The 26,799-nt window shown below is 45.8% G+C and overlaps 11 protein-coding genes across 11 annotated transcripts; 4 read left to right on the forward strand and 7 right to left on the reverse strand.

Annotated features, from left to right (window-relative positions):
* Positions 1-161: 161 nt before the first annotated feature.
* GLAREA_06875 (MFS general substrate transporter) lies at positions 162-2,029 on the forward strand (the record flags this gene model as incomplete). The annotated part of the gene is made up of 6 exons (XM_008080823.1): positions 162-325; positions 415-655; positions 710-1,219; positions 1,280-1,450; positions 1,503-1,672; positions 1,738-2,029. The coding sequence occupies 6 exons, from the start codon at positions 162-164 to the stop codon at positions 2,027-2,029; spliced, it is 1,548 nt and encodes a 515-aa protein (XP_008079014.1).
* Positions 2,030-2,043: 14 nt separating this feature from the next.
* GLAREA_06876 (uncharacterized protein) lies at positions 2,044-4,468 on the reverse strand (the record flags this gene model as incomplete). The annotated part of the gene is made up of 5 exons (XM_008080824.1): positions 2,044-2,842; positions 2,891-3,281; positions 3,333-3,863; positions 3,915-4,346; positions 4,411-4,468. 5 exons carry the CDS (start codon positions 4,466-4,468, stop codon positions 2,044-2,046), a joined length of 2,211 nt encoding a protein of 736 aa, XP_008079015.1.
* Positions 4,469-4,973: 505 nt separating this feature from the next.
* Positions 4,974-6,084, forward strand: GLAREA_06877 (Mitochondrial carrier; the record flags this gene model as incomplete). Its single annotated transcript, XM_008080825.1, has 4 exons — positions 4,974-5,129; positions 5,187-5,327; positions 5,379-5,551; positions 5,601-6,084. 4 exons carry the CDS (start codon positions 4,974-4,976, stop codon positions 6,082-6,084), a joined length of 954 nt encoding a protein of 317 aa, XP_008079016.1.
* Positions 6,085-6,226: 142 nt separating this feature from the next.
* On the reverse strand, positions 6,227-6,953 carry GLAREA_06878 (uncharacterized protein; the record flags this gene model as incomplete). Its single annotated transcript, XM_008080826.1, has 3 exons — positions 6,227-6,312; positions 6,362-6,636; positions 6,715-6,953. The coding sequence occupies 3 exons, from the start codon at positions 6,951-6,953 to the stop codon at positions 6,227-6,229; spliced, it is 600 nt and encodes a 199-aa protein (XP_008079017.1).
* Positions 6,954-7,637: 684 nt separating this feature from the next.
* Positions 7,638-8,203, reverse strand: GLAREA_06879 (uncharacterized protein; the record flags this gene model as incomplete). Its single annotated transcript, XM_008080827.1, has 4 exons — positions 7,638-7,757; positions 7,844-7,897; positions 7,974-8,060; positions 8,183-8,203. The coding sequence occupies 4 exons, from the start codon at positions 8,201-8,203 to the stop codon at positions 7,638-7,640; spliced, it is 282 nt and encodes a 93-aa protein (XP_008079018.1).
* A 1,066-nt stretch (positions 8,204-9,269) lies between these two features.
* Positions 9,270-9,891, reverse strand: GLAREA_06880 (uncharacterized protein; the record flags this gene model as incomplete). Its single annotated transcript, XM_008080828.1, has 3 exons — positions 9,270-9,437; positions 9,520-9,714; positions 9,772-9,891. 3 exons carry the CDS (start codon positions 9,889-9,891, stop codon positions 9,270-9,272), a joined length of 483 nt encoding a protein of 160 aa, XP_008079019.1.
* Positions 9,892-10,748: 857 nt separating this feature from the next.
* On the reverse strand, positions 10,749-13,688 carry GLAREA_06881 (uncharacterized protein; the record flags this gene model as incomplete). The annotated part of the gene is made up of 3 exons (XM_008080829.1): positions 10,749-11,750; positions 11,801-13,527; positions 13,583-13,688. 3 exons carry the CDS (start codon positions 13,686-13,688, stop codon positions 10,749-10,751), a joined length of 2,835 nt encoding a protein of 944 aa, XP_008079020.1.
* A 2,450-nt stretch (positions 13,689-16,138) lies between these two features.
* On the forward strand, positions 16,139-16,492 carry GLAREA_06882 (uncharacterized protein; the record flags this gene model as incomplete). Its single annotated transcript, XM_008080830.1, has 2 exons — positions 16,139-16,421; positions 16,470-16,492. 2 exons carry the CDS (start codon positions 16,139-16,141, stop codon positions 16,490-16,492), a joined length of 306 nt encoding a protein of 101 aa, XP_008079021.1.
* Positions 16,493-17,154: 662 nt separating this feature from the next.
* GLAREA_06883 (alpha/beta-Hydrolase) lies at positions 17,155-18,871 on the reverse strand (the record flags this gene model as incomplete). The annotated part of the gene is made up of 3 exons (XM_008080831.1): positions 17,155-18,469; positions 18,518-18,654; positions 18,713-18,871. The coding sequence occupies 3 exons, from the start codon at positions 18,869-18,871 to the stop codon at positions 17,155-17,157; spliced, it is 1,611 nt and encodes a 536-aa protein (XP_008079022.1).
* A 949-nt stretch (positions 18,872-19,820) lies between these two features.
* GLAREA_06884 (high-temperature-induced dauer-formation protein) lies at positions 19,821-24,275 on the reverse strand (the record flags this gene model as incomplete). Its single annotated transcript, XM_008080832.1, has 13 exons — positions 19,821-19,894; positions 19,950-20,543; positions 20,599-20,967; positions 21,025-21,075; positions 21,126-21,369; positions 21,419-21,864; positions 21,915-21,975; positions 22,030-22,122; positions 22,172-22,589; positions 22,639-22,934; positions 22,990-23,134; positions 23,418-24,008; positions 24,055-24,275. The coding sequence occupies 13 exons, from the start codon at positions 24,273-24,275 to the stop codon at positions 19,821-19,823; spliced, it is 3,603 nt and encodes a 1,200-aa protein (XP_008079023.1).
* Positions 24,276-24,686: 411 nt separating this feature from the next.
* Positions 24,687-26,489, forward strand: GLAREA_06885 (Acetyl-CoA synthetase-like protein; the record flags this gene model as incomplete). The annotated part of the gene is made up of 3 exons (XM_008080833.1): positions 24,687-25,113; positions 25,163-26,337; positions 26,391-26,489. 3 exons carry the CDS (start codon positions 24,687-24,689, stop codon positions 26,487-26,489), a joined length of 1,701 nt encoding a protein of 566 aa, XP_008079024.1.
* Between the last annotated feature and the right edge of the window lie 310 nt (positions 26,490-26,799).

Here is a 26,799-nt window from a genome sequence, read left to right on the forward strand (position 1 = left end):
CTCATTCAAGAACTCGTTGACTGCATATATCAATCCCATGCCTGTCCAAGACTTATGGAGCACGCAAGCTTTCTGGGCATTTTAATAAAGCATTGGCAAAATCTTGCTCGTCTTTTGTTAGCTACACTTGAGAACTCTGCCTCCATTCTCTCCGGTCCAACATGCAGGGAACCATTACTCAGAGTGACTTCTTAGTCGCAGTACCAAAGGAGATATACAACTATCGGGTTTATGTTCTCGCGGTAGTTGCCTCGATGGGTGCTATTCTATTTGGTTACGATCTTGCTTTTATTGGAACTGCAATAACATTGAAGCCATTCAAGAAGTACGTCTCAGTTGTTTGTATTTCCCACGACTGAATAGTCCCGTCTCGTGGTTTCTACTAGCGAATTTTACTCATGCTCGAAACAACAGGGATTTTGACTTAATCGGCGCGTCTCAATCGAACCTAGACTCCTTCTCGGCAAACATCGTCTCGCTCTTGCAAGCAGGATGTTTCTTTGGATCATTGGCCGCAGCTCCACTCGGCGATCGGTTTGGTCGAAGGAAAACACTGATAATGACCGGAATGATATTCATCGTTGGTTCGATAATGCAAGTCGTATCCAGTGGTAGCGTATCCGTAATGTATGCTGGGAGAGCGGTGGGCGGTTTGGTAATTAACCGTTTTCTTCCATGTTGGTTGAGCTAACGGGCATCCAATATATAGGGGGTTGGAGCAGCAAGTATGTTGGTGCCACTTTATATTGCCGAAATGTCTCCACCTTGCATAAGAGGAAGGCTGGTGGGAATCTATGAGATTGGAGTACAAGCAGGAACATGTACCGGCTTCTGGATCAATTATGGAGTTAGCAAGAACGTAGCGCCCACATCGGCGCAATGGCAGATTCCGTTTGCAATCCAACTGGTTCCAGGAGTCATGTTGACTATTGGCATGTTCTTTCTACCGGAATCACCTCGATGGAGCGCAAAATCGAAAGGACGAGAGGTTGCAGTTACCCAGCTTGCAAATCTTCGCAATCTTCCTATTAACCATGAATATATCAATGAAGAAATGTTCAGAATAATGGAGCAAATCGAGCAGGAGAGAGCAGCTGTATCAGGCAAAGGCTTAGTGGCCGAATTCAAAGAACTCGCAATTCCAGGAAACAGACGGCGAATTGTGATCGGAATTCTCATATTCGTGTTCATGCAGTTTGCAGGAAGTAACGCCATCAATGTAGGAGCATTCTGAGTCCATTACGTATTTCGACATGAAGCATACTAATAACGCCAAAAGTATTACTCCCCACGCATTTTTGCGTCCATCGGATTGCAAGGCTCCAAGGCAACCCTAGTCTCGACGGGGGTATATGGAATTGTTCGATTTGTTGCAATTTGTGTTGCAATGTATTGGGCCGTTGACAAGTTCGGTCGAGTAAATCTATTGATTTGCGGTAGTGTTGTAGCAGTAAGTAGCAAATGCTCATTAAAAACGTTTTTGTGCAGCTAACATAACACAGGCATTTGCAATGTGGTTCATTGGAGCGTACATCAAGATCTGCCCTCCAGCAACATCGGCTCATATCAGCGCTGGAGGCTATGCTGCTGCGACCATGATATATGTCTTTGCCATAGCTTTCTGCTTCTCATGGGCTGGCATACCGTGGATCTACTGTTCCGAGATATTTCCGTACGTATAAATATGGGAGTAACATCCTATCCTATACTCGTTACCTCGCTAACAAAATACCATAGGCTTCGTATTCGCAGCATGTGCGTCGCGATATGTGCGGCTACGCACTGGCTCATGAATTTCGTTATTGCCCGAAGCGTTCCTTATATGATTACATCAATCGGCTTTGGGACGTACTTCATTTTCGGTGCAATGTTGACTTTGTCAATTCCCTTCGTGTATTTCTTCGTCCCGGAGACGAAAGGGCGATCACTTGAAGATATGGATGCGCTGTTCGGGGTGCCGTCGTTTCTCGATGACGATATTGAGAAGTCTGTAGCGATGACGGAACACCTAGAAACGAAGCAAGGGTAATGTTTCGAGTATGTTCACACGTTCCCATCTAGGCCCGGCCCGTTAAAACCAAATAACATGTCTTCCATCATGTTGCCATCGGTAAAATGGGTCGGAAGAGCAAGATCATCATAACCAATGTCGTAAGAAGGTTGTGCAGATTTGTCTAATACTCCTGAATCGTGTCCATAGTGCGCTTGTCCAGTTGCACTCGATATATGGAAAGCATTATACATGCCGTTTTGCTGATCATGGATGAAGCTCTGTATGATAGCGTCAATATCTAATTCCGGCGAAGCCGGCTGCGCACTATCAGTTGAAATGGCTCCACTCGTGTTTATGTGGGACGTAGCCGTCTGATGCGGAACGTTTAGAGATGACATATTGTTGGGTCCGATTGCAGAGTTGTTCAAGTCCCTTTCTGGGATATTGATAGGACTAACAGTGGGGCTTGTCGCTAGAGAAACATTCATTCTTTTCATAAGTGTCTGAATGACAGTCATTGCGCGACGCACAGCCCAATTAGTCTCCTGATTTTTCTTGAACACAGCTAGACATGTAGACAGACTGATTTGAGCGGCGGAGCCTGGACCGCGTTGCGAGGCAATTCGGACATGTATGGTCGCTGCAACATATGTCGCATATGACATGAGATAGGGAGCGTGCTGTATCGAAAATGCATGGTCATAAAGCTTAAGAATGTCCACGATCTGAGTTGCAGCCTTCGTGCATAAAACGAATGAGTTGGCGGGTATCGAAGGAGTAGCGGAATGGAGGTGGCCTTCGGAAACAAAGGGTCGATGAAGGAGTATTATAAGTACTTTATGCATAGCTCTGTTTGAATTAGTCGGGTCCCTCAAGGAAAAGCTGAACGTGACATACTGAAGAGATAGAACATGAGGAGGGGGAATGGATGCAGGATCTATAATATTTTCAAGTTTAAGATGCGTCGGAAGCGAAGCTTCCCAGCTTTCCAAATCTCTCTGCAAGTCCTTAAGATCTTCCGCTAGTGTTTCGCAGCCTCTTTTCTCACTCTTCTCAGTATACAATTTGTTCAAGATATCATTCATGATAACGCTCAATTTGCAAAGTTGACTGAAAGTGGAAACACTGTAGGCCGGAGATCCGGAGTAATGTTTCGTGTCGGAGTATGCGAAAGGCATCCAATATTCCAACTCCTCGTACGTATCATGAAACACGATAGGGACTCTTGTATCTGCTTCTTGGAGACTAATAGGTCGGCCTTGGTACAAAGATTGTATCTTATCCACGACTGTACACGTTTAGTTTTTCAATGTAAACCACTACATTTTTGTAGGCTTACCAAATGCACCCCAAAAGACCCTACGTCTGACTTCTATGTCTTCATCACTCAGTCGTCTTGTGAAAGATCGGGAAAGATGGTCAACATGCATCCCTAAATCGATGATCATTCTGAATGCTGTACCAGCATATAGCCAAGCGGCACTCCTCTCGTCTCCTAGTGCGAATAGGGAAGAGGTCATTATGAGTAATGCCTGTATTGTTGTAATCTCGCTTCGATCTAGAGCCCCGCCTAGAAGCTCACGAACCCGTTGGCGGAATTGTAGACCAACTGACTTCAAGTTTTCACGATTGTTTCGAAATTCTGGGCGTGGACTGAACTTTGAAGCGCCAAAATAGATCGCATTAAGAAGTAGTTTTGAGAAATATGGGCCTTGACATGCCATGTCACGCATGAAGACTGGCCGATAAGTAATAAGAAACGAATGGTGTTGCCGATTCCAGTGCAGGTTGAGTAAATGCATTCCAAGCTCTGGATCTAAGCCGTCAAAGTCTAAGCGTCCGGCATTGTAATTTAGTAGCTCCAGTTGCCCTATACATGGTCAAAGGCTTCTCAAATAAATAAATCCGAAGGAGCGCTCACTCTGCTTGGACGCCTCTCCCATGAGTTGCAGCTCAGACTTTTCTGAGAAACCAGCAAGTTTCTGAGAATTTCTTTGTTGAGAATGAGTATCTTCGAAAAGAGCGCTAGTTCTCCCATAATAGCCCGGTTGATCGACAGAAAGTTGGGTGAGAGAGCTGTGGCGGCGATCAGTCTCTACATCAGCTGAAGGTTCTCGAGCATCATAATGCGGACTCGATGCTTGTGGACCTGGGACCGGTAGTTGTGCGGAAGTATTATTAGCAGCGGGGGTGTTGTAAGAGACTTGTGTAGCATTCTCAGCTGGTGATATTATGGAAGCAGAATTACTTGAGCCGGCATTCGACGACTGCAAACGTTCCTTGAGTGCGATGTTTTCAGCTTCTAACGAGGATATCCTAGCTTTCGAAGATCTTTTGGACATCAACAAAGTGGCTTATGCAATTAGCGCGGCTTGAATTATGAACAAACCTTGACTTCTGTCGCTCCTCGTACTGACAGTCCTTGCCATAGTTTTTACAATTCCAACATCTAGGCTGCTCATTTCCACATCGCATCTGTTTCAATATCCAAATTAGTCATGGCCCACATTCTCAAATGTTATACATCACTCAACTTTCTTCCTCGACAAAAGTCACATGCTCTGGCTGCTCGCCGCCGCTTCGTGCTTCCTCTGGCATTCTCCGGCAATGGCTCCGTTGAATCCATGTTGGAAATGCCGTTCTGCTCGCGGATGTCGAAATACCGCATTCAATTGAGGCAAAACAGGGATATGGAAGGAGATTCGATGCCATGGATGTCCAGCTTTGCAAACTGGCTTCTTCCTCGGGATGGAATGATGAGGGGAAGACAGAAGGGAGAAAGATGCCGGCACGGACATACATGCGCTATTCCGTCTTGGCACTCAGGCCTCATGAGGGCTTTCCGCGGTTCAAATGATCGTCGTGTTCCGTCAACAAAGATTGGAGTTCATTATCACTAAATCACAGATTTAAATTCTGAGTATCTTAGAGCCTTCAACTGATCCGAGATGTTTGAAATGACTTTGTTAACTTTTTCGCGATGGATGTCAAACTAACACAACCTGTTCCGCTCATACCTCCTCCTCCTCGCTTAGAGAGGATCGGAGATAAGCGCAAGGTCCAGAAAAAGGGGGTAAATCCTTTGCTTTCACTGTTTGCGGGAAGTATCGCTGGTGGCGTTGAAGCTGCGGTAACGGTATTTGCTGAATAGAGATCCACATGTGGTCGAAATTGAGGCTGACAATTCCATAAGTATCCCTTCGAGTTTGCGAAAACACGTTCGCAGCTACACAGTAAGGCTCCTGGTCAGCAAGGGATAGTTCAACTTGTGAGAGATGTGATAAAGTCGGAAGGTTACACTGGGCTGTACACCGGATGCTCAACACTTGTGGTGGTATGTGTTATCCCACAAATTCAACGTGAAGGTTGCTAATCATGGTTCCAGGGAACTGCATTCAAAGCCGGGGTACGGTTTTTAACATTTGACTCTATTAAGAATGCGCTAGCATCAGAAGATGGTAAACTTTCGCCGCTGAGAGGGCTTCTTGCTGGTATGGTGGCTGGTGCTGTAGAGAGTATTGTTGCTGTAACGCCAACTGAGCGGATCAAAACAGCTTTGTGAGTTCAATGCCAAACCCACGTATCTTCCAAAGCTGATGGAGTATAGAATTGATGATGCTAAAGAAGCGCGGCAGTTCAAGGGTACTATTGATGCAACGAAGTCCTTGATCAGAACAGGTGGATTGCAGAATCTATATAAGGGCCTAGCTTCCACAACTATGAAGCAATCCGCAACCTCTGCGGTCAGAATGGGCTCCTATAATGTTTTGCGAGAGAAGTGTAAGACCTACGGAATGAAGCAGAATACAGCAACCACATTCGCGACTGGTGCCTTGGCTGGTACAATCACAGTCTATGCTACCCAGCCATTCGACACAATTAAGACACGCTCACAGAGTGCAGCTGGAGCTTCTACGTTGCAAGCATTCAGAAGTGTTATCAAAGACTCGGGAGCCATGGGCTTCTGGAGGGGAAGTACAATGCGTTTAGGTCGTCTAGTACTCAGTGGAGGCATTGTGTTTACAGTGTACGAACAGATTGTTTCAATAGTTACTGCAGCAAGGCAAAAAGAGGCAACGAAGAAGTTTTAAACGTCAAATCGTGTTCGTGCATACTTTAAATTATTCATCTGAAAGTATATTTGGGCTTTTAGCATTTAGCAAGACAACTGGAGCTCCCCATCGGTCTCAACTGCCCTTAGTTCCTACCAAACGACTTCTCAACCAGGCACTGTCACCTCTCCAAGTGATGGGTAAACTCAATACAAAATATACTTCTCTCATCCGCCGTAGTTGCATCAAAGCGTAATGAGTATTTAGCTACACTTCATTAGCACTGTATTAAACCATCGTGTTATCAAACACGTACCAGCCTCTGCGCCCTGATCTATCTGCAAAATCGGCATTCCAATTCTTGCATAGCCCTCTTTGATTCCTGGCCTACAGCTCCGATGCCACTCCGTACCGCGGTCATTTTTGAACTGCATATATTGGAAAACTTCAAGATCGCACAGCGGACCTTCGCCACGAATCCCATCCGGGGAAACAGGTACATCGTTGACTGCCATTCCCAAGGTGAACCATGGTAAGTCACCTGTGTCTTCTTTGAAACGCCCAGAAACTGCGACTTCAAAGAAATCACCACTAAATTCTTGCAGTCAGTAAGTGACTTATGAAGAATCGTGTGCAATAGTCAGAGTGGGATTGTGTGTTTGAACTAACATTTTAGGAGCACGTGGGTATACTTCCATGTACGATAACTCGAATATATCTGTGGCAGGATCAGAGCAATTTGAGTACTGTACTCTCTCAAACACCTCGACCTCCTTCCTCTGATCGTTACTGGCAGTCTGGCGATTCAACATCAAAATATTCTGAGAAACCGATCGAGGCAGTAAACATTGGGCCGTACTTGTTAATACGAACAAGAAATACCATCGTAATTTCGTCATTACGGTCATTTTGAAAAGTTTTTCTTGCAAAGGCTTGGGATCAAGTCTATTGCAAAAGAAAAACGAGCAGTTAGAACGGGTTGGTAATGAGTATGCCTTACGAGTGCGAACCCAGTTAAATTTAATCGGGCTTCAGTGATGAAGCCACATTTTGGGTTGACGTAAAGTTGGTGTCGTACAGCCCAGCAGTTTCGAATCCTCATTAGCGATTGGAAGTTCCAATTTTACAACAACTCCAACTTCAATCCTGGCAGCGGCTGACATCTCTATTGGTGCAGTGTGATGACAGTGCTAGCACCGCCTCCTCTGCCTCGCCAATTGTGTACTCGGCTAGACATTTCAAAAACACTATAATGCCGTCGAAATGTAGAACTTGATTATGCGCAAAGCCATCAGAAATATGAAGATCATACCGATATCTAAAAGATTGAACCAGCTCTCGTGGAGTGATTATATCAGAGTTACACAATCGGTTGATTGAGTTGAACAAGAAAAAAGGGTTAAACAGAGAACTCTCCTTTCAGCATGACTCTACTCGGCGGTATGACTAAAAACCATGAAACCTCTTGCATCTGGGGACAAAAACAAATGAAATATGCCATACATGAAAAATGTGCTCAATTCGAGGCCGTCTAACAAATGGTCTTCCCAGTACGCCAATTCCCTGCCACTACCTCAACTGTCTTCCCAGAACTATTTGCCTCCTTTTCCGTTCTTCGCATTCTTTGCGCTTCCACTCGCCTCAGCAACAGCTGGCGCCTTGCTCATACTAGCAAATTCATCCGTAGGTGTGTCAAGCTTTGGATGTTTTGACTGTTTGTGTCACTAATCAGTAATGACACCCCCACCCATATTTTCTAGAGCGCTCGAAGCAGAAGCTTGGAAACTTAAATACTCACAGTCCAGTGAGTCTTCATGTTACTTAAACTGTCAATCTCTTGTTTGCATGTCACCTAAATCATATTAGTTGTATTCTTTGGCTTAAGATTAATCGCCATCTGTCTCTGGATTGAAGAATGATGAACATACACACTGATATTTCATGCCTTTGTCGCTCTTGAGAGTCGAGTGGCCACCTTTGTTTTTGGCCGCATTGGCTTTGGCTTGCGCTTCGATCTATCTTAACGTTAGGATTGATACAAGCCCCCACGTGGCAGGGAGGTTGATGTATTTCCTGCTGTTGCCAACAAAAGGCAAGGTGGCCTCTTGTATGGGACAAAGTGTGAATGTTGAAGTACCTTTTGAAGTCCTCGCGCCATGATGGTAATGCGAGCTTAGTTCGTAAGTCTTAGGAAGTTAGACAAGTTTTTAGCAGGATAGAAATCAGATCTGACAGCTACGGAAGATCTGATGCAAGTGCGATCGATAAGAACCGGGCCGTGCGGGTCTAGATTTTGAAAACTTCATGGTAAATGTTGATTGGCTGAGAACACAAAAACCGGGTGATAGTCAGGTGACCGTTTTCGTTCTGGAGGAATAGGAACTGAGTCACGTGGCTTAACTATGTCTTTTTTCATAACCACACCGGAAGCATTGACATACTCCATTTCATAATCCCATTTCGTCGAAATATTTTCCAAAACCTGAAATAACGAGGGATCTTGACAAATTGCCAGTCATAGGGGAGACGTCGATCTGTCGATTTGAGGTTGTACAATCTGCAAACGCAAGAAGAATCATTACATCCGATTCGGCTTAGTGATCTATGTACATCGACGTAAATGCAGCTATCAATCATGAGGACTGCTTTATATGACCGAGTTTTAATCAATGGCAAAAGTCTAACTTTGGAAGGAATGGAGCTTTTCGCTGTTAGAGAAAATATCTGGAAGGGGGTGTTTGATCCGAGAAACGTCACCCATCAAGCTTGGAGTATCGAGGTACCTGGTTCTACTAGCTAGGGTCAAATGACTTATTATTTCAAAGTCATCACCAATAGGTTCAAACCGAAGAAAACATATTTGTAAGTAGTTAATTCCAGATGGAATCGCAGTAGATCCAGTTTGCAACCCAGTTTCCAGACTTCTCACATCGATGAACAGAATTTCATTTCGAGATCGCCGGTTGATTTTAGCCTTTGAAAACTGCCATGAATATCAGTAGGTTTGAGGACTAAGAGTTGGGTTTGGCTGTCGCCTGATAGCGGAATGGTTGATATGATTTTTAAAGTAAACCGATATCACAACTGGCAACGATTCCATAAGATTTAAATCCATCGCAAGTAAAACCACGCAAAGTTCTCACCACGAAATCTCATCCTCAAACCACTTCCCCACCGAAAATCAATACCATCCCTCACCTTCCTTGCTAACCCACCAGCCACTCCTAACACCCCTTCAAAATAACATTATACTGATCAGTATCAAACTCCTGTCCACAAACCTGCCACGCAAAAATAGCATGCGAAACCTCCTTATAGACCGAGCATTGTCTGATAATGTCCTCTGCATACGAAGCAATATATAGACGATCTGGCGCGATCCAGTTCCGTTGCTGTATCAAACAGTCAGCAATCTTCACCTTCAATATTTATCACTTCATCACACAGTAGATAGAATATTAAGTAAGAACATACATCATTGCAAATCAAAATCTGAGCTCCACCGCGACATGGTTCGAGACTTTTGCAAGCAGCGGGGCCGGGAGTGAGTTGGATGTTGTGGTCGTTTCCGAAGTAGTAGTCTTTGAGATCGTGGATGAGGGGTTCGAATTTTTTGACGGGGACGTATTTCCAACCGCGGCCGTTGTTGTCACAGCAGTGCACGCCGTCCTGGTGAAGATGAGTTAGATTGAAAGTTAGTTGAGGTGAGGTGAGGTGATGACTTACCTTGTTGCGGGGAGCAAGGGAGGAGGTGCCGTTAAATATGTCGGGAATTGGTGGTAGAGTTGGGAATGCCAGGGAGAGAGTTGATGTGAGGAGGAGAAGGAGGGCGATGAGGAGCTTCATGATTTGGTTTGTGTGTTAAAGCTGTTTGGTGATAGTGATGTATTAAAGTTAGAGCTGAAGATTGTCTTCAGGTTGGGTGGTTGTGGAGAATGAATCGTTGGTGAAAAAAGAGAATAAGAAGAAGGGTTGGAGTGAACGAGATGGTGATTAAATACTGAGGCTCCCTTATATTTGAAACCGAACGAGTGACTCCTTATCATAACCGTTCATAATCCACACTCTCTGGATTATAGTTGCTGAGTTACAGCCAGAATTAACTTTCTATCTGGATGTTACCATTTTGATGTTTTAACAACATAAACCACGCATGCTTGTCTGTTCTGGTAAGTGAGAGTGGCCTACTATCCCTTTGCATGAAAATACAGCTCTTTTTGGTGTTCCTGTGATACTCAGAAATGTTCGCGACCTACGCTACCAGGTAATGGCAACTCTCCAGAGACCTGGAACATGTCGAAAGTTTCAATGAAGAACTGTATGGCACAATGGGCAAAGAGCACAGTCTCATATATTTTTATCACGGAAAGAGTATTAGCAATGATGTGTATGTCGTTGTATGTAATTTTCTATGTATGCGTGTATATGCTAATGTACTATAATCGAGGCGTCTATCTCCCAAAATGAAGCCACCCATCATCAGCAAGTATGCCGGCCCAGCCATCTAACCCCACGAACACCGCGTGTGAAGACCTTCTTCTATCTCAAGCCAATATAGCTATAGCTAAAGGCGAGTTCCCATGAACATGAACTCCGTGCCTTGAGGCAAATTAAAACGTACCCATAATATATAAGCCAAACTCCCAGCAAAATGTTCAAACAGGGTATCCTCTAATATTTACAATGCAATGATCTTTCTCCGATCATTGCGCATCTGGTGCGGGAGCTGGGTTGACGCCGTCTTTGAAGAAACTCCTGCGTCCTTCTGTTCGGCCACGGCTCTCTGCACCGTCACCGCCTAATGCCATACCCATTGCGTGATTCTCCCGTGCCATGATTCCTGTTGCCGTAGGGCTGATGCTCCTAGACAAACCTCTTCGCATTGGAGTCGTAGCAATGCTGTGTCTACGTTCTCGCACAGGTCTGGTCCGTATGGCACCGAGATTGTTGTTTGGGATCGTAGGACCCGGATGCAGGAGGCCGCTAAAAAAGTTCTGGCCACCCCTACTCGAAGTTGCTCGACTCGCCGTTCGGTCAAGCTTCGTGCCTCTCGTGTTCACCTGTGTGAGATCTGAATTGCGTCTGGCTCGAGCAGCAGCGTCCGCTTCTCTCTTAGCCAATTGTTCGCTAGGCAGAAGGATAGCCCTATCGAGCTCGTATGGTAATCCACGATGACGACCACGAATCTGCATAGCAATGATCACGAGCTTCGCTATGACTCCGAATTCTGCCGAGAAAGACGCATTGATATTGGTGTAGCCCAGAGACAAGCCAACAGTACCGTACGCGCTCACGATCTCGAAAAGCACGCTAAACATCGAAAATCCTGGATCGCCACTCTGGAGGCGGCTACCTTCCGAGATGGTGATGATGAAGAAGCCCAGGAAAATGTACCATAAATCGAACGACAACTGACGTCTCAAATGTGCGCCAATGTACGATGGCTCTGCTGCATCGGAATTCTCTTCTTCAGAACTGCCATAGACGCCCAAAGAATCTTCTTCGTAGACGTTGGTCCTTCGGACGGACATGGCTATGGGCAAAACGGAAATGTACATCATGATCAAGTAGGAAACTTGTATCGCAGGGTGCAGAAGAGCAAGATTGACTACGGCGAAACCAGCAGTTCGAGTAGAAGCAGCTTGAAACCAGCCATCTAGGAAGCGAATGTGAACTGGAAGCTGTGTAACTACGGAATTGCCGAACTACAGAAAGTTAGTATTGGTTGGCAAATGAAAATTGAACACAAACTTACGTCAAGTATGATGAAGAACAACAGATCCAGTCCGTTCAAGCCGCAGAGAATCAGAAACAATACCCAAGTAGCTCCAGCAGGAAACAAGAGAGTAAAGCATCGACGAGGATGGTCAAGAAGAAATTTCAGCTCCTCCCAGATTCCACTATTCTTAGGCACAACTTTAGCCAGGACCCAGATGATAATGCGAAGCATGATTGGAAACCCAGTATTGCCGATTATGATCAGATATGTCATGATCAGTAGCGGCCATACTGCTGTTTGAAAGGATATCATGCTATCAGGCGTAAGTGTGAAACCTAAATCTGTGAATGCTGAGTTGGCTGTAAATATACCCCACCAAGTTTTTCCCTGGCCAGCATTGCTGACAACAGAACCGTAGGTATCAGTTTCAAGGATCCATGGCAGCAAGCTTACAATTCCCAGCAGACTGAACCCTACAAAGTAGCAGAGCAGAATTGCTGCGAGAGACTTGAGCGACCTATACTCTATGCCACCTAGCTCTTCTCGCTGATCCTCGGTAAGATCAACGAATGCGGAGTTTCGCCCAACTGTTGGTTCCCAACTCAAGTAAGGTGCACCCTCGTCTTTTGAGCTAGTCAGAGCACTTTTTATTGCTTGGAAAGTGCCAGTTCTGGTTGCCGGCGTGGTGCTAGACGCTTCATCATCCTTCTCCGTTGTGTATCTTGAAAGTCGACTTCGTCGAAATCTAAGCCCGGCGTTGCTATGCTTCGCACCACTAGTGTCCTTCGTGGCACGTTCACCCGCTGGTTCTTTTTCGGGCTCAGCGATGGTGATATTGCGAGGCTTTGCGGCTTCGTTATCAAACGTAGGATGGTCATCTCCGTTAAGAGCTACTGCGTCTGTGTCCGCAGTATGCGATTGCAGTGTAGACGCCCTCCTGGACATCGTTCTGCTGATAACATCAGAATCATCTACTGCTTGTGGAGCAACTCCAGCGTCCGCATCTCTAGGCCCTGGGATACGTAAAACGGCGCCATCATCTTGTTTGCGCTGACGTTCGAGGATTGCGATATGTTCTTCGGGAGAACGATGCGATGGTCTGCGTTCTTCCTCGTCGACGATACCATTGTTGAGCTCACCATAAGCAATGGTTTTCTCACTGGGCTTATGTTGGTCTGCAAACTTGATACCGGTAGAGGGTCGATCGGCGGCCCCAGGAGACTTCGAACGAGCTCCATTTGCTGAAGGCTGTCTCTTTGTACCATCAGAATCATTCGAAGATCTTGCGGGTTCTTCCTCAATGGCGTTGATTTTTTCCATGTGGTGCGCAAACTCCTCGGTTCTACTTCGATCAGTACTCATGCCGTTGGAAGCAGTCATATTGTGCATGACAACAATGCTTCGACCACGCACACCCATCTCTTCACTGTCAATATTCTGCTCGGTAGTCCTGGATCGAGAGAAGGTCTTAGCCATACTTCGACGATTCTTCTTTGACTCTGCCGCTATCTTCTTGAACCGCTTCTCGAAAAGAACCAATCGAAATACTACAACGAGCGAGTTTATCGTGATCGGATTCGTAAGCATTGGAACGATATAGAGAACCACTTGTTGCCATGTAGTGAGCAGATTTATGTCGATAGTATTGAGGCCGCTCTGTGTGGCTGCACCACTGCCGAGAAAGAGGGCGTCGATATAATGTATTCCGCCATTCGCAAATATACATATGGACCCGGTGAGTGCCCAGCCCATAATCCAGAAGTCTGCGGCTTGTCAGCACCTACTCCAATTGATGTTATCAGTCGTGGCCAGACTTACAGTGTATGTTAATGAAATTGAAATGGGGGTTTTTGGAGATGAAGGCGGGCTTCAGGGACTTGATCTGGTTCCATATGCCCATGACGATGGATGAGAAGTTCATCATGGCTGCGACTGGGAATGAAGAAGATGGAGATGATCAGAAGTGGTTATGGAGTCGTTGGATTCCTCTCCCCCAAGCATACGCAAGAGTAGAAGCTTGGCTGGCTTTTAGCAGTCAAGTCCGCCTCTTGGATGGATGGCTCTTGGTCGGGTCAAATGCATGGTCGCGATGTCATTCGGGGCAGACGCGGGTAGGTCAAAGAGGGCGATGGTTCACAGCCGGCGGGAATCTGGTACTGGTCGTTTTAATGGAATGGATTGCTGTTCGAATTGAAGTACAGGTATCGAAGACGTGAATGGTGTGCAACGTTGGTATCTATCGAACGGTGGCTCGAGGGGTATCGGGCGATATTCTTCTTCGCAGAGGGTGAATGTGTTGTGGGGCCCCCGAGTGATTATTGTGGCTGAGGGACTGGATTTTCTTTGTTCCTAGAACAATTTCGCCTCGGTGAAGCAGTACCTAACTTTCGAGAAAGGAAAGAAGTGATAAAGTAAATAAAGAGAAGCAGAAGAGGTAGCTGGAAGGATGCGAGATTGGACACCTTTTTTTGAACGTCAACAAGGTTGGTTGTCGGTTTGAAGTGGACTGCGCGTCAATCTTTCGACAGGGGGAGGATAACTTCCTTGCACATGCCACGCTCTTGCTCCAATCTGCCGCTCACTCCCCAATCTCCCTCCTTGGCAGACTGACAGGACGGAGGACGACCCACAAGTCCCTGCATTGTTACTCCAAAGTCGAGAGTCCGTGTTGACGTTCAACCACGATGTCTTTGCGCGTGGGTCATGATGCTCGCGTTATCATGATACTGGTGTCCATGATGTCTATCTCACGTGAATGACTGTCGCCTGTGAGCTCATTTGTCGACATCGCCAAAAACATATAAAAGGCAATCTCTGTCCCCTTCCAATCGAGATCCAACCGACATCCAACCGGGACACAATTGTTCTAACACATCGTGGATCCGTTCAATTGGCCCAGCTGTCTTATCTTTCATTTTTACTCGCACTTGGCATAAGCGATAACCTACGGAGGCTGATTTGCCAATTGACAACATCTGTGCCTCCCAGCAATTTGATGTCAATTAGAGCCCAGAATAAGATCTCGCGCTGAGGCTCAAGCGATCCTCAAGGAGCCACATTTCTGACCTTCGTGGCTATTTTGACAACTCTCTTTGCACATGTATGCCACTGTCAGAACACCAGTCCACTAGTCGCGAGGTTCGACTTGTCGCATTTAGCTGGTTGCACAGCATTGATTGCCTTGGGATCTCAACGGTCATCTGAGTCGCTCAACCTCGTATAATCAATGAAGCCGATTTCTTTTGTTTGCTAGCATTCTTGGCGCACCAGTTATTCCTATTCCTATTATTCAGAGTGTCAAGACTACGCCTAGAAATCTTTCTGGGCCTATCGTGGGACAGCCCGTATCGTCGGGTTGGCTTTCCTTTCATTCGGAGTACAGCATGAAAAAAGACCACGAGATCAAACAAACTCCCGAGAATCTTGACATATGTTAGCAGCAACTGTGTCGTCTTGGGTGGCTCACATGTAGCTGTAAGCAGCTTCGTTGAAACTGTCCGGTCCTAGGCAACACCTCGAATGATCACAGATTTGTCTGTCATCAATCTGATCAGGGAAGGGTTAGAATAAGACTATTTTCATTTTTCGATTCATTCTTCGGCTCACACATTATCTGAGCAATATCCAGGAGATTAAAGGGAATAGCGAACACTAGTCAAATGTTGAATTATTGTTGTTCTGATCATCTCTTATAGGCTGTGAAAAAGCTCGCAGATACAGCAGCTTGGTCCCAGCTTAGCTCAAGATTGCGTCTTACGGTTGATTTTCTGCTTCCATGCTTCAACAAATAGCAAATTTCACATCTTGTATTGAAATTCAATTCCGGATTGCTGGTAAAACAAAAGAAGGCAGGGGGAAAGGCACAGTAAGAAGAAAATACCACTAAAGAAAGTTTCCACTATCAAATTGAGAACCAACACAAGTACTATGTTGATGAAGATTGTTGGTTACAGAGGTGTTGCTATTTTGTTTGCCGCCCTGTTTCTTACCAATCACATGTTTACAAATTTTCCATAATTTGTTGGTACTTAAAAAATTGTTCAGCGTTTTGATTTAATGTCAAAACTGCTCCAATTTTGTTGTATGCTTGGTCTTCAGAAGGCAGATTGCGCTTGTGTTTGAAAAGAAATGTGCTCAAGGAGGAGGGTAGAAGATTTCTATATTTCTATGACTCTTCCTCGGATTATTCCTACAGCGTGGGATTCATTGTATAAGTACCATTCCTTCATCTCCCTCGAGCTTAGAACAGGCATCTTCAACAGTTGCTTATTTAGCCCGTGTAGCAAAAGCACTTCCAAAAACGTTCTGAATTCGCAGCAAAGCATATTTCATCATACTTCGCAATAAGCATACACATATTACACTATCGACATCATGAGCTCATATAGACTCAACAAATTGTCAAATCAGTCAGCAGCAACAAAGATCCGAGAAAACTTTTCACGAGTCCTCAATGAAGAATACAATATTCCGCTTGAATTAGCCAAAGAGTTCAGCGCAAATTGGAAGTACGGTTATGAACACGAAGTTCATGCCTTTTCGGAATCTGTTTATATTGGAATATTCGGAGCTGAGATTGGTGCGATTCTATATGCCAACATGCGTGACACTGAGAGTCCTGCTTGGAAGCAATCAAGAATTGAAACGTCCATAAAATGTAAGTCTATCAATTTCCTTACTGATGTTCTCACCCTTTTATTGATAGATGTTTCAGGAGAAATTGGCTAATCTTATGTGTGATATAAAACTACTTGCAGTGTTTATGTCTGGCACATCTGCTTTGCTGTCGTGCTTATTTATGGACTACATCCTGCAAAATACATTAAAAAAGCACTTGCATTAATTGACTCTACGTTCTTCTTTCTAACTGACGTTCTGGGGTTTTTGATGGTATAGGATGAAAGAAGAAGTTGAGCTTGATTGCCTTTCATACCTTGGGGTCTTTCGACAGGAGTGTCAGGAGATTTGGGATCATGAAGTCGTGATGTCATTAAAGTTCCATTTACATGAGGGTTTAGTTGGTTTCCCAACTGGAATATAAATTGGCGGAGAATTTCAGGATTTTGTCTCTAGTTTATTTGTTATGAAGGCATGTGTGATAGAAGGAGAAAATCCATCACTCATATTAGTTCCATTTGAAAGAATGATTCACATGAGATATGTTTAAAACTAGTATGGGAATCAGACATTCTAGCGCACACTTTGAAGACCTATCTATGACGCACTGTGCACAGACATGTGAAGCTATGTATTGATATAGCAAATTTATTAATATATTACTCATATAATATTCTAGCTTGGGTATCTTCCGAATCTTCCTCGCAAACGCTCGACATACTCCAATAACTAATAATAGGGCAGCCCGACATAGTGAATTAAAAATGAAATGATCAGGGGCGGCCCCGAGATGAACGAGTTGTCTCAAAAGCGACCACAGTGTCAGGACTTTCAACTTCTAGCTGCATACCATGCCCATCTTCATCGGGGGTAGCCACTTCATGGACGGTCTTAGGGACGACAGCTTCTTCTAACGGTGAGACCACTATTCTCGGATCGAACCTCTTTATCTCCATAGCCAGTCCTCGAATACCAGCCACCACTACATCTATCCTCTCAAATGGAACCAACCCAGGCTTCCCAGGTATTCTTTGAGTAAACACCACATCGTGTCTATTGAAAGTCCAAGCCGGACAGAGATAACCACGTGAATCAAGTCCATCCACACCAAACACTGTAATTGCAACCCGTGTTCTGGACGCAGACTTCTTTACTTCGTTCGCCGCTTCTTTCACTGCTGTCGACCAGAATCTTGCGCCAGCTTCTACACCCGGTAACCAGGCAAGCTGTGTAAGATCGATGATCTGTGTGTCACTCAGCTGATGCGATGGACTTCTTTTCCTGAGCGTACTGCAAACAACACTCAACAGTCCCACAGGTGAGTCGCATAGAGCATATGATAAGGTGTTAGGCTCCCGCAGGCCAAGCGCACTCATAACGCCATATCCTTTGACTTCTCGTCTTCGCTTCGAAGGAAGTCGATCGGCTCCATTCGTCGATTTGGCGGCTCTTGCCTTCGCTTCGTATGTTTTCAGAGCTTTCCAATCCTCTCCAGTATAACCGAAAGCATTTGCGTGAAAGAATTTCGCGACATTCCATTTCGCCCATAAGACAGGTTCTTTCGCAACCCTTGGTACTTCGGCGACAGGGTCGAGCAAGTGCGCGCCTAAACATCTTTCTGGAAATGTTTCTGCGATAATTCGGGGCAGGTGATAATCTACAGCTGCAGCACTTGATATTCCGCTTCCGGTTGCTGTAACTAGATAAAATTCGTATCCAAGTCGATTCATCAGTGCATCGAACAGACCTGCGGTATGCCTCATCACGTCCTTTTCCGCTTCTGGAACGGAAAATGGGTCGCTGAAACCTAGCCCAGGTATCGAAGGGACAACAATATGGAATGGTTGCTCGCTTCTAGGATTTGGAGGGTTCGTCAGAGGCTCAAATATTTGCGTGAGACTGAGGTTCGTAACTGGAAAGCTAGGAACGACGAGTAACGGGACGGAGTTACTGTGTTGGGATTTGAGGTGAACGAAATGAACGCGAAGTGGTGGACTTGAGCTCGCTGGTAAAGGCAGAGCAACACGAAACTGAGGCACTCTGATGTTCAGATATGCTTCTTGCTCTCGCCATGAATATGTTTCTGTCCTGTCGAGAAATTAGAAAACGCGATAAACACTTGAGTATTGTACTGACCAAAAATCTATTAGTGGTTCTATTTCACTCTTGGGAACACCGTATTCCCTCTCCCTCTCTTTTGGAACCAGCAATTCATGAGGCAGTCTTGTCAACTCCAACTTCTTGTGAGTAAGAGTAAGGTATTTGCTCGAAACCTTAAAGTTCAAATCAGCTCAAACGAAGTGACCTTCTTCAATGACGCCAAATACTTACATGAATTTTATACGGCTTGACTTCCCATTCCTGATCCTGCTCCCCTCCCTCTCTAGCTTCTCCACTTGAACCTATTCCACTTCCTGGCGAAATGATCATCTCTGGTTCAACCATCCTCTCCTTCCCTTTCCCTTTGCTTGTAGTACCAAGAGAACCCATTTTTACACCCTTGCCAAGAAAAGGCAATGCTGATGAAAGCCCTACTCGACGACCTTGCGCCTGGGCTCAATATTCTTACTTCGCAAATTACGCGCCCAAGATTGTATTTTTCCCTCTCCCTCCAATCCTTCGGCTGGTTTGATTTCAAAGTCGGTAATGATACTATCGCCCTCTCCACAGTCAGGGCTTTCTCACAACTCAAACTACAAAGCCAAAACTCGCGACATGAGCCCGAAAAATACAAAATTCATAACAAACCACAAAATCTGCACAGAAAAGAAAGTGGCTGCTTGAAACAATTTGTATTACAGTCACCCATGCCCACAACCCCTGTCGCGAAGTGTGGCGCACCATACAAATTCTGACGCCACACCATCAAATCAGGCCATTCCATCGCTGGAAAAAACCCACCTTCCGCCAGAAAACCCCGGTGAAACAAGCACTCTAGCCACACGTGTGCTGCAGGGCCGAAACGAGATGTGGCTGTGCAGAGCTTTTTGAAGATCTTATATCTTCCTGGATGGTGACTCTAACCTGACATGCAAAGACCGAGGAGATTCTGGGAAGTTGATGGGAGAAAGGTGATGTGTTCCTGTGGTCTAGACTTATGTATACGTGTGCGCTTTTTGCCACGGCGGGAAACTGGGAACGATGGACAATGAGAAGTCGAAACCACAATATTTGGTAGACTACTTTTTACACTATCACCTTTTCATTCAGATCTTGAATGGTGAGAACTTGTTGCTCATGTTCCGCAGGTTTTGCCTCTAAGTAACATTTACGATTATTATATATGTCGATATTAGGTATAATACTCGCTATCGCGAGGTGGAAAATGGATTTGAAGCCGAAAACCATGGTGACAGGACAGGTTAGGGAGGTGAAGGATAACCACGAAACGCTGACTGTTGGGCAGTATTTTCCACTCGCCATAATTAAATTGATTGATTCATGCAAAGTAACCCATGAAATCCCATGCCTTCCCCGCTTCGTCGCGCATGATATCGAGGATCAATCCCATCACTATATCGTTTCACTAATCTAATCTTATACATTTCGTCTGATTAGATAGTCCTACCAACTCCAAGCCCAGTTCCAGTCCCGCTACCCGTGCCCGTTCTACTAATATTCTCCCCTTGATCCCCACCCGTACTACCCACACCCCTAAGATTCATACTCCCAATTCTAGATACGATAGTACTACCTACAGCATCCACTGCACCGCGTGGGGAACTTAGAGTTGGGCCTGAAGATGCTACAGCCTCTACCCTGAATAGTCGAATACCAGTTCCGTTCCAAACACCTACCGTGCCTTTGGCGACTTGCATCTCGGCAGTGAAAACGAAACTCCACAGTAGTGATTCGTACCACCCCAGAGAGAGCGGTGACCACTCAAAGTATTGGATTTTTATGGGTGAGGGCTCCACTGTGAAGGGTGATTTGAGTATAGTGCGGAGGATCTGAGGGGTTGGTGTGTCTGTAGGTGATTGACCGGGAACAAGATGTGAAAGATGAGTGAGGAGAGTTAGCAAGGTATGAAGTGGAAGTTCCGGAAGCCAAGATTCTATCCAAGCTGGCGTCGGTTCGAAGGCGCCGGTTGCTGAGTACCCTGCTGTTGTGTAGGATGCGAGAGATGTGGTACTATTCTGGCGGGAAAATGTGGGCATACCAGCTGAAATATTGTCAGTGAATGTAGCAGCAATAGGTAATGTACGCAGATAACTTACCCGGCATTTTACCACGTGCCTTCTCCGACATCCCTCGTAATTGTTGAGGTACTTCGTCGATTCCGGATGACACAGATGAAGCTCGCGAGGGTTGCTCTGTAGGTGTAGACTCTGCTGGAGTAGATTGATGGTCGTCATCCTCCTCATCGTCTTCATCGTCTCCAATTGCAAACGTACCGTCTTCTTCAGGGACGTCACTTAAAGCCGGTATTCGAGGACGGCTCGAAGACGGACTTCTAATGCTATCAGCAGAGCCTCGACGGCCATGGGTTTCGCTCAGATCTGACGGGTCAGAAGCCCGCTCTTTTCTACGCTTATTTCTTCTTTCAATTTCTTCTTGGCCACTCTCTAATGTAAACGATCGTAACGCTAGGATCAGTTAGTGAAAAGAAACGACTACGACCACAACAAAAGAATGCTACACACCTTCGAATCGCTTCTTATTCCGTAAAATAGCATATACAAAATTTGGGTTCTCTATTCGGATAATCAGCTTTATATCTGGTGTTGATTCCATTGAAACTTACTAGAGTATTTATGCTCAACAATGGAGCTCATACTCTCAAGCAGAGAGTGAAGGAGATCGTGATTGCTGTCATTGCCTAGGAGAAAGCCGGGCGATGACATGGAAGAAAATAGTTGTAGTAATTTGGAGGATGCTGAAGCACTCAGGTTCTCCAGGTGTGGAGAAACGTTGTTGATAACAGCTAGCAGAGCCGGGTATATGGCAGTGAGTTTCCCCTGGCTCGTTGTGATTATGTTGTAAATAGACTGGCTCTTGTTAGTATGATGTCTTGTGGGAATTGCCTAGCGGTCATACATGGATGAGGAAGTCCGCATAAGAACCATTGAAGTTCTGTAGCCGAATAGTGACAGGTAGTGTTTCCTGATTTTCAAACTTCTTATTTAAACTCAAGCCGAAGTTTTTCTCGACACTGAGTGTTTGTAGTATGAAAACACACATCCGCACAATACCTTGTTTCGATGCATCGAGTTTGTAATCGATCGCGTAGTAGAGCAATAAGACTAGAAAGTCGTGAGATCGGTTCGTATCAATGATATAAGATCGAAATCTTTTGTTGCACTGGGTCATCTCCCAAAATAACATTATCATCTCAGAAGTAAGCTTGTTGTTAGTCTGCTGGTTTCCAGGAATATAAGAGGTGCTAGCATGGAGCGGATAGTTGAGCACTCTCGTGATGCCCTCAGTGATAAACTGGAAGTCTTGCGGCCGATGCAACCTTCCAAGGAAGTGACGGAAGTAGTCTATCATATGTCAGTATCTGCCGAGCAAACAAACAGAAGGGTTTCTTTACTCTTCTTGGTGTGGTTTGGGTCTGATTCTGGTATTGGGTAAAGCACAACAACGAGCATGAACTGCCATGGTCATGTTAGGGGAACCGCCTCACAGTTGGTAGCGTTAACACTTACCTGTAGTGCGTATGTAACAAATATTAGTTTAGGATCTTTGAAGACCTGAACATTGTATGGTATTTTCCATGAGGCTGGATTATACTTCAAGGACTAGAGGGTGGTTAGCAGCGCCAAAACAGGCTATGAAAACTAAACTTACAGTGTTCAACAAGGAGCACAAAGTCGACAAGACCACCTGCTTATCTGGGCAGGTAACAATGTACGATATGGCCTTCACTCCCGTCACTGGCAAAAGATTTGCGGACATATACATGCTCTGACTTGTCATAGTCAATAGTAAACGAAGTATTTCCGTCCTATTGCTTTCGTACTCCCTGCTCGTCGCCACGGGAGTATTGCATCCCACTCCACTAGACCATATCGCATAGGTGACTTTGTTTTTAACGTTCGGTGCCTTGGGAAGGGTGAAATCGCTGAAAAAGAGCAAATCAATCAGGGTATCTATCAACTCCTCCGCCAAAGGCTTGACCTCCTCAAACTCTTCCCCGGCCGCTTCAAGCTTTGCTAACTCTTCCTGTGATTCATCGAATAGTACGTTTCGGGCCAATGATGCTTGCCTGGCTCATTGTCAGTTGAAGCGCATGGCTATCTCCTCGCCCTTCCTACCGTGTTCGTTTCCTCCTCACGCCCCAGAAGAACTTATCTTCCCATGGTTGCAATTGATCGGCCTCGTATAGATAGGGAAGTATTCGTGTGAGAACCCTGACGCAATTAAGAGCGTCCTTCTCTGGTGCGATCTCTGGGTCGGGAAACGATGGGTGGTGTCGCAAGATGAACAGGCGGCTCGTAACAGCGAGGATGAGCGTTTCTAGGTTTCCCAATGCGGTGTCTCTGGTCCTCCGTATATCTGCTGGCGAAAATAAACTGAAAATATCCTCTGTTGTCTCTGGGAGCTCCCAGAACTGCAATCATGCTGTTAGTTCTGATGCGCATAATGGCTTCAAGGTTCCTTCTTACAGACGCCCAATAGGGATCGTCGGCAGCAATATCTTTTTCCTCCGAGAGCTTGAAAATGCCCTGCTTAAACGTGAGCTTCGAGTCGGATGCCCCCATCGCGATGTGTGTCTTGCATCGGTCGGGTTGATGTAAATTACGCTGGGTGCTTGTGTAGTCGTTAGTTTAGGTTGTCGATGAGCCCTGGCCTGGCCAGCCTCGGAAGTATGATGTCGCAGAAGGCTAAGGTTGACTGGGCATATTTTAGATTCACAACTTTGAAGCGGAGCGGTATTGAAATTTAGTGGAGAATTTAGATCAAAGCCGCTGCTTAATTTTAGCAGATATTACACTCATGGATTCATGAGTTCGTGTTTCGTGCGCGAGGTAAGCAGGGCCCGAGGGGTATATAATTTTGACAGCAACTATTCATACAGCATAACTACGTATACAATCGCGCACTTCCCGAATTTCTTCTTTCTTTGTCGTATAGCCACTTGCTGTTCAATCCTACTGAGGGATTCTTTGCTCCAGAAGGGCTGGGTGTACCTGGCACATCGGGCGCACCACCAAACCTAGATCCACCAGGTCCTAATGGGCTGCCGGATCCGTATGAATGTCTTCTCGACCCTCCCAGACCCGCTCCAATACCGCCTCCCATAGCTTTTTGCAACAGCGGACTGGCGCCTGGCGAGAACTGTGAACCAAAACTCTCTCCAAGTGGACTATCCTTTCCCTTTCCAGATAACGGCGAATTCGGGAAGCTTCCTTTACTTCCTGGGGAATTGTTTAATGTAGGAGTTCTTTTATATCTAGGCGGCGTAGAGTATCTCGCATCAGGTGTAGCCGCTTTAGTGCTTGGTGGCAGTCCAAACAGTTTTCTTTGCGCCGGTGTGAGAGGGATATCTTCCATATTATCTTGAGTACGAACGAGTGGCGCGCATGCTGTCGAAATATTATAGATAAACAACGCATGTAGTAGGAAATATCCCCATGTCGCATATGGCTGCAAGATCGAATTGGGAGAAAAGAGACTTGGAAGGCTGCTCTTTGTTAGTTATCATCACGCCGGTAAGGGGAACCGCCTACTTCGTCCATAGTGCTCTGCCGATAAACCATACAACAAGCAGACCCCCCAGATTATATGCGATTATTCTGATGCTTCGGTCGGAGAAAGTTGAGGCATTCTGGCGTTTGATAATCTCATCCAGTCGGGGATGCTTCCATGATCCAGTGACTGGGGTCGAAGGCGCTGTGGGAGCTCTTGACACAGGTGTGGATGGTCGAGAAGGAGTCATTGATTGGGACATTGCGATATTCCAGGGTGGTTGTCTAGGTTGTAATCTAGGCAAGGTGTGAGTGTGATGTTGAATGTCAACAAACAGCAGAAAAGGAATAATGCCATACCTTGTTTCCAGCAATCTCAGTCTCCTCCAAACCCTCAGATGATGAGAAGGAATACCTATATGTTAGTAGTGAGCGTAGCTCGTGGGCGGGACCTATGTTAGCATGATGTTGACCGTGAACTGTCTCTGGGGGAGTTGTAATGTTTTCATTCGCGAATGGTACCTGGAAAATGCGGCAGATAGTCCAACAACCCCTGTCGCTACACTATTGGTACTTCAATTTGTCCCACCAAACCCGAAGTCCTCCCGACGTTCTCTCGCAGGAGTGAGACCAACATGCAAATGTGAACACTTCAACAACCAAAGCAATTCGCAATGTTCGACAATTTGATGTTGAAGCTCGATGAGGTAGTCACTGGGATACTTGGAGAATGGGATATTCTAACCACCCTGATTCTTGGGTCTATCATTTGTTTCTTCATTTACAATGTGCTAAGCAGCCGCGACCCGGATGCTCATCCTATGCTTCTAGCACGACAGGCACAGGCATCGCCAGTTAGGCAAGAGGGAGAGTCCGCTGTTTTCCGGTCGCAGTCAGCACCCCATGGCATGCCTCTCAACTCTGGACTTAATGTCAAAGACCCTGGCGATTCGAAATGGAGTAGAGGAAGAGATGGTGATTTGCGAGACGTCTGGCGCAGGGTTGTGACTGGGAAGTTAGACAAGGACGGTAAAGAGACGGGCGAGAAGGGAAAGATCTTTACAATTCTCGGATCTGAAAAAGTCATCGAGCATGAACTAGGTAGCGTGAATTCCTTGCCCGTGTATTGTCACAAACTCACGTATACTAGCCGATATCAACCGGCAAATTAATCTCATCGGTCAAAGCATAAAGCAAAATGGCGGAAAGAACGTTGCTGTATATCTTCCTAATTCGGTGGAGCTTTTGGCAACATTGTTCGCTTGCGCCTTTTACGATCTTACTGCTATACTTGTTCCATACGACCTGCCTATCAAAAAGATTATCTCGCTACTCCATGAGTCCAAAGCCGATACTGTCGTTGCGGCTGTTGGCTCCTTTCCTTTCGGCGTTATGACCAAGAGTTATCCGGCTCTGAAACAACTGATATGGGTAGTAGACGAGGGTAGCAAGCACATGGATTGGAATGAGGTGCCCAAAGGAACTGGCGGCCCTGTCAATGTTTCTACATGGCAGGAAATCGTTCAGGACGCAGCGCCATCAGCTGGAACGGATCTACCGGTAATCAACAGAAATGTTCCTCTTACAAAGGTCTTGGCATTTTCGCCGTCCAGCAAGCTGGTGGAATATTCGCAGGCGAACATAATTGCTGGGACCGCAGGCCAGCTTTCTTCAGTTCCGACTTCCCAACGGTTCACTCCAGCGGATTTGTTCTTACCAGTTGACTCATTGACCAACATATATGCCTTGGTATTGACACTTGCAGCGCTCTATTCAAATTCTTCAGTCGCTCTTAACTCTGTGGCCGGAAAGAGCCCTGATCTAGTGCTGGCTACGAAGGGCGTCGCTCCTACTGTCATTGTGACCTCTCCGGAGGTGCTCTCGAAAGTGCTATCAGAGGCCAAGGCCAGAATGGCCTCTCCCATTTACAAGATTGTTCATTGGTTCCAGACGCGAGCGCTCATTGAGGATGGCTCTATGCCAAACTCAACCATTTTCTCTCGGCCGTTCGATTCCTTACGTCCCAAATTGGGGAGCGGCATCAGCAAACTGCGCACCATTTATATCTCTGAGCAAATTGAGGAGCAATCCACGCATCTCAGTGCGCAAAACCTTTCCGATCTACGAATATATACAGGGGCAAGAATAATCTACGCTTTAGCTTCACCTCTGGTAGCCGGAGCCGTCACACAAACAAGCGTCTTCGATTATAGAGTTGACCAAATGGAAAAGCGATCTCATCTAGGGGCTCCAACTACCTGCGTTGAGCTCTTCTTTAAAGACAAAGGCCAGTACACAACTACAGAAATTGCATCACAAGGGGAGGTAAGATTTTAGTCCCATCGCATCTATATCTCAAATCATTAATTCAATTACAGATTTACGCAAGAGGTCCCGCAGTGGTTGGAGAAGAGGCTGACTTGGGTATAATTGGTAAGATGAAGGAAGATTTCACGCTTTCAGTGCAGCCATTTTGATATGAAACAATTGTCAGAAGGACCGTTACGCAATTTAGCTATCACTTATCAATGTTATACCGGGATATTGTCATCAGCCATTCCCCAGCAAGTGATTTGGTTCCATGTGGCTAGGCTAGCTTGTGATAGTGGAGACAGCCTGCCGTAGCCTCATTCTGAAGGGTGGAAACGCCCGTGCTCCGTCATCCCCGGGTTTTAGACTGGTGAGCACAGGCCATTGGCTGGTCTGACAAGCAAGCCCAATGACGAAACGCGGATTTCCCTTAACAACCTTGGAAGAACTGGAGCTCATTCTCGCGCGCATCACTTC

Source organism: Glarea lozoyensis (assembly GCF_000409485.1).
Source record: "Glarea lozoyensis ATCC 20868 chromosome Unknown GLAREA14, whole genome shotgun sequence".
Lineage (NCBI taxonomy): Eukaryota > Fungi > Ascomycota > Leotiomycetes > Helotiales > Helotiaceae > Glarea > Glarea lozoyensis.